Genomic DNA, 11541 nt, shown 5'->3' with positions numbered 1-11541 from the left:
CACCATTAAAGCCACAGAAGCGGCTGAAGCAATAAAGATCATCTGGCTGGCAGAACTTTAAAAAGCTCTGATTCAGGCTTCAGGCAGCTGTACACCCAGTTGGCAATGAGGAAATACCTCCAGGATGCTTCTTTTTGTCAAACTGCTGGCTGCTGAACTGATTAGAGACTGTTAAGGCGCGAGGAGCACAGGCTCCTCTCGCACCAAAAAGATAACAGCCAGAGGCTTATTCCCTGCAAAAAGTACACCTAGATTCAAAAGCCAGGGGTTAGCACTGATTTCAGTGCCTGACTTCTACCCGACGCAGTTTGGAGCCTGCCTGTAAAAATCAAATTCATCTGTTTTTAATTAATTGCAGAGCTCCTGTCGGGGGGGCTTCTTTACTGTTGACTAAATTTACTGCATGCCAAAAATAATGGCTGGCACTATTTTGTTACACAGAAACTTCAAAGTGCATTGAATATTTATACTTGCCTAATTAATTAGAAAATTGTGAGGTGGTAATTCCTAAAGGGGCCATCACAGCACAGCCGTACAGGACCTTCAGCAACAACACAAAAAGACCAATTGTGGCTGAAGGATTTTTAAGTTGGCAATATCTCACGTTCATCTATAGTCATTAGAAGAGCAGCTAGCACCTAGACCTAAGCCCACCTGTACCTTAAAACTGCTGGCCCAGTAGTATCAAGATTAAACCTAATCTGGGCAACCACAGGTGTATCTTGAATTGGCATTAATTGAAATAAATTGAAATTCATTGATATTATTTCAAATTAATTATTTTACAAGTTAATTAATTAATTAACTTATAACATTAATTGAAAAAAATAATAATTAAAAAAGGAGATCAAATTAATTGCATTGAGGGATCTCTGCCCATATTGGAGCAGGTCGCTAGGTGAGCCAACCACCAGTAAAACCAAGGCTCACATTCCCACAACTCCTGTACTCAGGGGTTGCTATGGAAAAGGGAAGTTCCATTAGCTCCACTGTTTCAGGCTGTAGAGCGGCAGCCAGAAATGCCATGGCCAAACCCAAGAGTTCAAAAAAGCTTCAAAAAACGCTGAGAAGGATGCCAAGGAGGAGCCTCAAGGAGGAGTGTCCTCAGAAATCAGCTCAGGCTATCAGACGACAGAAGGAAGCACCTCCATGTCTGATGCTCTTCACAGCTCACAGAGAATGGGTGTATCAAGTAAGCACCAATGCCCCATTTATTTCCTTAAGTATAGTGTATTACTTGAACCAAGCAGGATTGTTATCTTGTTGAATGAATCCAGAAATGGGTCAACATATAGGCTTTAGTATTAACTGAGGGAAATAATAATACAATAGATGAAATCCTACAAATTATATTGATGAATTAGGTGCATTCACTCCCAAGGTTCAGTTTCTTTTTGTTTTAACTCTGTTCAGTGTGCTTGTAACTTTTATCCCATTGTCATTCTGAATTGTGTATTCTTTAAATTTTGTAAATAAATAACTTTAAGCACTAATTACAGTGCTTTTGTTTTCCAATGAAAATTTCCAATTTAACGAAAAAGTCATCTGAGGAGATTTTTGAATATAAGGCATTATTAACAATGCAGAACATTGAATAAAACATCATATTGTATTATTTGCTGTGTGCTGCTCAGAAATGCAGAATGTAGCCATTTCTGATGTGATTCCTTTCACACGTATGACAAATCAGTTATTTACATGATGGAAAACTTACATTCCTTATGTAATTGAAAATAATAATAAGAAGGAACAACAACACTACATCCCATTTATATGCCTGTCACCACCTTAGTCTCACCCGAACCTGAAGGAAGGGTGTTATTTTGGGGAAATGTTTACTCATCTCAGTCAGAAAGGTTATGCGATGAAACACAGATCAACATGAAGTAAAAAACAACATACAAAGTCATCTTTCCTTGGGGATTTTTTAAAGAAAAAAAATAAAAACTGCATGATGTTTTCCTTCTTTTGAGTGCAAGGGGCCTTCCGGGTAATTCAGATAAATATTTATTCATGTTCTTTGTTCTATTCAGAACATCTGATTGAGTTATGAGGCAGCAATGGGAGAAGTAGCATAGCCTCTCTTTTCAGTTTATTAAAAACAATTCATTGGGTGACATTGCATTAAAAATAAATAGATAAAAAGACTGGACACTTTCTAGATTGGTGGTCTCTGCCTGGGTGCCTTCCAAATATGCTGAATTAAATTTTCTACTCCCTGAACAATTGCTCAGAACTACAGGAGTTGTAGTTTAATGCCTTTAGAGGGCATCAGGTGAAATAAGAAATTATTTATTTATTTATGTGTTTGTTTGTTTGTTTATTTGGTTTGTCAATTACTTACAAGATAATAGGTATAAGTAAAAACATAGTTATGAATACATGGATACATATAAGAAAAATAAAAAGAAACAATAGGACAGGGACGGTAGGCACTTTGATGCGCTTATGCACGCCCCCTACAGACCTCTTAGAAAAGGGGTGAGGTCAATAGTAGACAGTCTAAGGTTAAAGTTTTGGAGGTTTGGGGAAAAAAAACCACAGTCAGGTAGAGTATTCCAGGCATTGACCACTCTGTTGCTGAAGTCATATTTCCTGCAATTAAGTTTGGTGCGATTAACCTTGAATTTGTATCTATTATTTGCTCTTGTATTGTTGTGGCTGAAGCTGAAATATTCATTTGCAGGTAGGACATTGCAATGTATGATTTTATATACTATACTTAGATCGGACTGAAGGTGGTATAGTCCTAGGTTTTCTAGGTCTACAATTTCAAGTCTGGTGGCATAAAGTATTCTGCAATGAGTAGAGGAGAGTTTCACAACTTTTCTTGTGAAATATTTCTGGACTTTCTCAACTGTGTTAATATCAGATATGTAATGTGGGTTCCAGACTGATGAGCTGTATTCGAGTATTGGTCTAGCAAATGTTTTGTATGTTGTAGTTAGTAGTGTAATATTACCAGAGAAAAAGCTACGTAAGATTAGATTAAGAACTCTTAATGCCTTTTTGGCTATGTAGTTACAGTGGGCTCTAGTTGCCATTTGTTTGACCATTCTGATACATAGTCAAGATCTGTTTGGAGGGTAGCAGTATTGTCTGTGGTGTTGAATAGCTTTACATCATCAGCGAAGAGAACGCAGTTGCTCTTAATATGATCACAGAGGTCTTTTATGTAGAGTATGAAAAGATTTGTTCCTAGAACACTGCCCTGTTTCCTTGTTTCCTATTTATTTTTTTCTGTTCCTTCCCTAATCTTTTGAGCTACAAAGCACCTGAAGTGCAACTTGCTGTAGCACTGATGAGAATGATGGTGATGATTTAGAGTTTCTCTGTTCCACTCCTCTCTATAGGTGGAATAAAATGCCAAATTCAGTCTAAGCATCTGGCTCAGAGGTGGTATTGAGCAGGTTCTGACCAGTTCTAGAGAACCAGTAGTGGAAATTTTGAGTAGTTCAGAGAACCGGCAAATATCAGCTCTGACTGGACATTTTACAGTATCCTTTTCCTGCCACGCCCACCAAACCACGCCCACAGAACCAGTAGTAAAAAAATTTGAATCCCACCACTGATCTGGCTGCCCATGTGACCAACTATAATACTTTGGAGAAATACAATCCAATTAGCCAGGACACCTCTAGGCGGAGATTGCAAGAAGACCGTGAGTGTCAGATATACTTGTGCGAGTTAAAATTCAAAGCCTTGGGCCATGAGAACATACCATTAGTATGAGAAATAACTTTAGTGTATTTCACTTATGAGTATATGATAATGAGGAGCTATGTAAAGAAATAATAGATCCTGTGAAAAATCTATTATTTCTCCATTCAAGTGGAGAAAAGTCCCCAGAGTTTCAAAGAAGAAATGATCCAAGTCATAGGTTTAAAATTGCTATCAAGAGAACAAGAAAAGTCAATGGATGAAAGCTTTGGATAAAAAAAGCTATGATGACTTGAATGCTGACTTTTAACACAATGCAAGAAATGGCATGGAAAGATATATCAGTCAAGCTGGAGTAACAAGAAAATGAAACATGAAAGTTGATTTTAAGATGGAAAAAATACAGGAAAAAGTGTAGGTAAAATCAGACTTGTCAAAAGTAATTATACAAGAGTTCTAAGAGAGAGAGAGAAAAATCAATTGAAGGAAAATGCACTAAAACCCATCACAAACAGAATTTGAGAATTACAGAATGTTTGTTGAAATAAAATATACAGTGATCCAGAACTGGCTCTTCTAGGAGATAATAAAACCAGGTGTCAATGAAATAACCCCAACTCTACTTGAAATTGTAGAAGTAGCAATTATGTACCAACAAATAGGCGGGAAAGCAAAGAGGTCCAGTAATTGAACCAAATTAGTGTATACACCTATAACAAGGAAAAAAGATGGAAGAGAATGTTGAAATTAGTAAGATTCTATAGTTTGGTCTATGACTACATGTGTCAATCAACTAAACTAAACAAGTCTGTGTAGTGCTTCAGATTTCAAGAAAGATATTGTGGTTCAGAGCATTTATGGGTAGGTGTGTAGCACCTATCTGGAATGCTTTAGGGTCACTTTTCCTAGATTTCTGTGGCAGATGCAGAGGGAAGGTATGGGAGACTCAGAAGGACATAGTTACATGCTCACATATCTCTGAGGTCAACCAGTCAGTCATACCCACTGCTGCTGGTGGTTAATGGTAGCTTCTGGCAGATATCTCTGAACTTTCAGGACAGTTTGTTCACTTAACTAAAATATTAGAAAGTGTGTTGACTAATAAGTCTACATTTTTATAGTCTTTTTTCTTGATGGGTGTGTTTTCCAGATGTTGCTGTCTAGTCTTCTGGGATGACTTCCAAGAGAGGTGGAAAATTTGCTGTCATAAACTGTCACAGTTGGTTTTGTCTAATGTGCTGCCTAATTAGTTCATCCCAATGAAGTTTACCGATATATATAAAAGGAACTAGAGAGTCACTGCTGAAAGAATTGTCCATTGAACGGTAAGTAGAATAATCCCAATTTCTGTAATTAGACTTGGTTTAAAGGATTTGCTATATTTTCAGATGACACCCAGAAATAAAATTAATTTTTAATAGCATTTGGACTTGAACATTTTTAAATAGAGTGCACATGTATTTTTGGTTAGAATATTTATAAAAATTAACTTAAGAAATCTCTTTTTTAGTCAATTTTATTTATTTTTTTCAAGGAGAAAGGGAGTAGAATTTATGAGTTTTATATATAATCCATTTTATCTATTATCTATTTCATATAGTGAAAGATAAATGTGTCCATAAAATACTTGTTGTCTAGTAATTCTTTTGAGCAAAGTTTTAATATTTGTCATCTTGACTATCTTGTTAAATGTATTGTTCATGCTTAGTTAATATGAAAAAAGTCTAATATATAATTTAGTTGGTAAGAATGTCAAATTAATGGTATAATATTAATTTTATATTGATATGATGAATAGTATATACGTATGTGTTTCTGTTTGTGTGTATATATAAATGTGTGTAAATGTAAATGTGTGTGTATTTGTGTGTGCATGTATGTTGATATAAATACATACATACACACGCATAATGGTATACACACACACACACACACACACACACACACACACACCATTATAGTTTAAAGAAAGTGTTCTTTAACACAATGAAATATGCATGACTTTGTGCATAAAAGTAAAGTTCTGTAGTGCTTTGGTCATTACAAATGCATTATTTATATTATAATAAATTATATTTTATTATTTAAAGGAAACAAGCCCACATTAAAAGTTACCATGGCATGGAATATGTACCAGATCACCCTACTTTTATTTTTACTGTCTTTAATGCAGCAAGTTTCTTCACAAGGTACTGTAAAATGTCAAGCAAAAACAGCATTTGAAAATGGCTTGAGAATGGCAGCTCAGGCTATAGCCTGCTTAAGTGGAATTGTATAGTTTGAGAGGAAAAAAGGAAAACAAATATATAGGGGGGAAAGCACACAAAGGATGGTACTTGTATTTATGTTACCCAGAGAGATGTCATTTAAAGGATTTTTCCCCCTCAGTAATTAATTTTTCTTCTCCTTAAAAGATAGGAAGGACTCACCATATAGATTTTAAGGTTTGATAATCTGCCAATCTGGATTACTCATTGCTTCATTTCCCTGCCATCCTTTTGGCATTCTCACTTGAGAGATTTTCTTTTAAAAAAACCTAAACTGTGTATGCTGTGCATACTTCTCCAGACATTCTCATACTTGTTTGCATTTTTGCCTGATGTGCTCAATTTTTACAAAGTTACTGTAATAATGTTATGCATTTATGCATACAAATGTTTGCCTTATATACTTTTAACAATAGGTATACTTTAATAAGTGTGCATTATATTATACAATTTAAGGAAGAGAAAGTTTTGAAGGTTTTCCAGGTTTTGTCTCACTTATTGGTTCAAAACTGTAAAATAAGATAAGTTTTAAAACGCATTTCTCGCACTGGTTTTTGTTCAAAATCTTTGATCCCTCTCCTGGACAAAGTTTTCCATTATATGGTCTATTTTTTTTAACATATTAATGTCATGTTAAAGGGAGGTACTAGAAAGGAGGTTGGAAAGAAAAGATTGTCCTCAATTCTATGTAATGGTCTTTAGAGAACTTCAAAGAGGATAAGCTGCCATACATACTACAGAGACAAAGCTCAGTTCTAATTAGAGTTGCAATGTAATTTATACAACAACAGTGCTGAAAAGATCCAAAAGATAGCTAGAGTGCTGTTAGAGGAAAAGTAAGGAAAAGTAAACTGGACATGGGTCAGAGCCACCGTTAAGGACTACCTCGTGGAAATAAGAGTGGCAAAGCATCATTATCGGGTGAAATTTAGTGTCACCCAATGGCCCTTTTGAAGATCACCCAGTCCTCTGTAGGAAAAAGACTTGGACAATCATTTACAGGGCCATGCAGAGTAATTTGTCAAACACCTGATGGAGAAAATTGGTCAAATCCAGTCTTCATTTGAGGCCAAGCATGGAGCAGGGTCCAGTGGAGATGGCCAGGGAATGGTCTTGTTCAATTATCTGGAAGTGTTTTGAACTTGTTGGACTTGAGGAAGTTGACAGGGTCCTTGGGGGTATCAACACAACTACTTGCTTATAAGATCCTTGTCCCACCTGGTTGGTGAAAGCCTCCAGGATAGTGACCTGTAGGTGGGCCCAGGCAGTGGTATTGGTCATACATTACTGCAGGAAAGGATGTTCCTGGCACCATTTAAGGAGGCCTTTGTTCACAACCTCCTCAAGAAATCATCATTGAGCCCAACCTATTTGGACAATTTTCATTCATCTTCCCACCACCCCTTTTCTAGGGGAGGTTGTGGAAAAATGGTTGTGTTGCAGCTCCTGGGTGACATGGATTAATCTGGACTCCTTTCATTCAGATTTCATGGATTATGAGAGAGAAATGGTATTGGTCATACTTGTGAGTGATCTCTTGCAAGACAGGGATGGGGGTAGTATATCATCCTTGGTCTCCTTGATCTCTCAGTGGCTTTCAATACCATCAACCATCATTTAGGGCAGCTGCAAAGTTTAGGGCTGGTTCATGAAGTATTGTGCTTATTTGGCTTCTTTCTCCAAGGCTGGTCCCAATCAGTGCTGATAGAAGTGAGAGATTCAGCCCACACCCACTTGGGATTCAGTCTCCAATCCTTTTCAACATCTACATAAAACTGTTGACTAAAATCATCTGATGCCATGGGATGAGATATCATAAATATGCTGATGACATGCAGCTTTACTACTCTGTCCCCAGTGATCCACATGCCTGTTCTTGGTCTTCCTTGTGGACATATCTGGACTAACCTTTTGTGCAAATATAAGATCAATCTACTACTTTTGCTATGAGAGACATAAAGTGGATGTAAAAAAAGCAGACCAATACATATTATAATATCACAGTAAAACTTCAACGTATCTCTAGGATTATATTATTTGGTAATAGAAATATATTTAAAATAAATATATTTTATTAAGTAAAAAATGTCACAGAGCAAATTCTGAATATGTTTAATTCTTCAAGAGATGATAGCTAAAGGCTATTCTGGTTTGCAGTTAGGGAAAAAGTTTCCCCTATACATTTTAAGGCCATCAGGCTGGGACAAGACTATTTTATAGGATATCAATATACAGAAAACTGGTGGTATGCTGTTTCACTTCTGCAATTGTTTACATAGAAATAACTATTAGTAAGAACTAAAAAAAACCCACCTTATTTACTTGGAAAACATTTCTATTTGTAACATAAGTGAATTTAAGACATGTTGCTTGTGTTCCGATGGATTCAAGATTTGTGTTTCTAGAGGAATACAAATTCTTTGCTGTCTCATGATGCTTTACCATTCATTCTCTCCTAACCTACCAACCTGGTGTGGCAATTCTGTGTGCTTTTAGGTGTATCAAGCTGTGTAGGGAGATGTACAGAAGGGTATTCTAGGACTCCTGGCTGCCAATGTGACAGTAGCTGCCAACAATTTCAGGAGTGCTGTCCTGATTATGAACAGGTCTGCTTGGCAGGTAGGTCTGCACTCAGCCTGTTTAACATTCTGTTCCACTAAAATAATGTTTTCCTCAGAGTGACAGAACATAATTAACTGTTATATGTAGCTGTGACTGGAAATTAATTGGATGTAATTGTTAATTGGATGTTTATCATATTTATTTTATACCAGGTTTCATTCAGCCCATCCCTTGCCATGTTTTAAGAATGGGAATGTTTGCAATCTCTAAACTGCTTTTTCTAGCCCAAAAGAAATAATTCCTCTGGGAATAATGACTATTTCATATCATGTGAATAACTCCTATATAAAATGTATAAGAATCATATATAGATATATACATATACAAAAATGTATATGCTTCTGTACAGGAATCTTCAGGGAAACAAAACATATCACCTAGGAGCAAATATCATGCAGACAAGATATAGTTCACATACAGCATTCTCACCATAATGGAAATTGCCCACTTATATAGTGAAATCTGAGCCCCTGTCCACATATATTTAATCATGGCATTTCAAAACTTCATGTATTGTCTATTATATAATATGGATCCAAGTCAGGGGTGGGATTCAGCCAGTTTGGGCTGGTTCAGGTGAACCGTGTTAAGGTAATTCCCCATTAGGAGAATGAGCGCATACAGGGAGACATATTTGAGAGTAGTGTTTGAATAATACACACACAGCACACAGATACACTGTACAGTAAATGTAGGTTTTTACTTCCAGAAAGGTTTAAGCAAAGTTCAAAACAAGCAGTCCAAAGTCATTCACAGGTTAAATCAGTCAGTTTTCAGTCCAGGGATAATCCAATAACAAAGTCCAGTGTCAAAAACAGTTCAGTATCAGACTTACATCAAATCCATGAATTAGAAGGAAGGGCAAAACTCTCCAACAGAAGGAAACAGAGAGACTCACTGAGACTTCTTCTGAGACTAAGACTAAGACTAAACAACCCAGGTTTCTGGCTCCATCTTATGGCCATTTGAGAAACCACATCCAATTACAGTTTGTTTGTTTTTTGGCATTCCCTTAAAGAGACAGTATTAAAATGTCTATCTTGGTTTATATATTGTCCAACCCAAATAGCTGTTAGGTGACTTACATTCCTAACAAACCAGGTGTTAAATTTACATCTGGTTTGCTGAACTGATAGTTGACTGGCTGGCCCTGCCTATCTATCCCCTCCCCTCCCAGGAGTCTCCAAGTAGCCCATTTTGGATGTAGGTAAGTGCAGAGGCTCTGGGAGGGTGAAAAACAGCCCTCTTGGAAGTTCTGTAAGTCTGGAAATGGGCCTGTTTCTGGCTTCCAGGGTGCCTATGGAGCCCAGGGAGAGGCTGTTTTCACCCTCCCAGAGGCCTGAGAGAAGCCTCCGGACTCTGGGGAAGGTGAAAAATCGCCCTCTTGGAAGTTCTGGTAGACTACACCCACCATGGCCACACCCACTATGGTAGATGACAGGTTGTTGAAATCTTTTTTTTTTAATTAAAAGATTTTTATTTATTTTTTTATTTTTACACATCTCTTCACATGAGCAACATGATTCCGGATTATAACACTTGTACATAGTCATACTTTCATTCCCATTAATCTTATATAATATCATCTCATATCATTATCCATTTCATTCATCTTTAAATAAATTTCATATTTCAATTCATTAGTTCAATATCAATATCATTTCATCCACACATAGGTTTTCAATTCTTTATCCCCTATTATTTCCATTTTCAGCCTACCACCTATTTTATTTTACATTACACATCATTATTATCCTTAATTTTTTCTAAGCCAATATATAATAAACAATCTAAAAAAAGTAAAAGTAAAATAAAGCCAATGTATTTAGGATCCACATGGTGTTTTCCATTCCCCTACTTTAATCATAATAAAATACTCTCATTATACACTTCTAATATCCATTAAATAATCAATTATATATTTTAAAATGTATATATTTTAAGATACCCCCCCCGAAAATCGCTAGAGTAACTTCTTAGTATGTCTCATTTTATCTTCACTTTACTTGTAATCATTAATAATGTTTTTTCTTCCTTTCCCCTTAGCCAATTTGTCTATATATTTTAATTCATTTCCATTCCCCTGTTTTGAATCCTCCAAAGAAAGGGTTCATAACAGCATAATTCATATACAATTAGTATCCATAATAATACCATACATGTAAGTACCCACGAAAACTTAAGAATATATATATATTCTTAATTCTTCTTATATATATATATATATTCTTCTTATATATATATGGTATTCAGCTTTGTTCGGGGATTTTCCCACTTCATTGTAGTTGTGCTTTTAAAGTTGTAGCAACGTTTCGGCAGAATCTCATCTGCCATCATCAGGCTTCTGTATTGTGTTTGTCTGTGAGTCAGACTCTTACAGTGGTTTCAGTTTTAAATTTGGGGCTAGCCTATTGCTGTGCCAGAATGTTTTTTTCTTCATCCTGATTGGTTGGGAGTCTTGGTCTGTGTTTATTGGTCTTGGAGTTTGCTGTGTTCTGCTTGATTGGTGTTTCTAATATCTTCTGTCTGTTTTGTGGCTCTTTTTGTGTCTTGATTGGCTGGCAACATTGTGTTCCTTTATTGGAGGCCTTTAGTGCAGCTTGGCTCTGAGTAAATGGACGGCTATCATTTGTTAGGAAGCTAGGTTTTATCTGGGTGCCTGGTTGGGGTGTGTTTGAGCTGGAGGTATCAGGGGGGATCTGTTTGTGCCCAGGGGTTTGCCTGGCTAGTGATGTGGAGATGTTTTTGTTTGTGAGTGCAGGCTTCCAAATGATTGACAGTCTGGTGGAATCATCTCTTCTATTCATGGTTTCAGGTCTGTTTCGATCCCTATGATTTCTCTGATAATTCTGTGGCTGGGGTTTTCTATAGTGGCTAGGGTTTTGGTGCCAGACAGAAGATATTAGAAACACCAATCAAGCAGAACACAGCAAACTCCAAGACCAATAAACACAGACCAAGACTCCCAACCAATCAGGATGAAGAAAAAACC

The 11541-nt window shown here is 36.5% G+C and overlaps 1 protein-coding gene across 1 annotated transcript in view; it reads left to right on the top strand.

Moving 5' to 3' along the window:
- Positions 1-5748: 5748 nt before the first annotated feature.
- Positions 5749-11541, top strand: part of PRG4 (proteoglycan 4) — a 33994-nt gene continuing 28201 nt past the window's right edge. Inside the window, exons 1-2 of the mRNA XM_087930374.1 lie at positions 5749-5849; positions 8424-8546. Coding sequence (XP_087786500.1) covers positions 5777-5849; positions 8424-8546 — 196 coding nt within the window. The 5' untranslated portion in view covers positions 5749-5776. The remainder of the gene's footprint in view (positions 5850-8423; positions 8547-11541) is intronic.

The sequence above is a fragment of the Pseudonaja textilis genome, chromosome 3, assembly GCF_049901715.1.
Source record: "Pseudonaja textilis isolate UNSWEBS1 chromosome 3, rPseTex1.2, whole genome shotgun sequence".
In the NCBI taxonomy this organism is placed as follows: domain Eukaryota; kingdom Metazoa; phylum Chordata; class Lepidosauria; order Squamata; family Elapidae; genus Pseudonaja; species Pseudonaja textilis.
The sequence above is the reverse complement of the archived record's forward strand: the minus strand, read 5'-3'. Positions and strand labels throughout refer to the sequence as shown.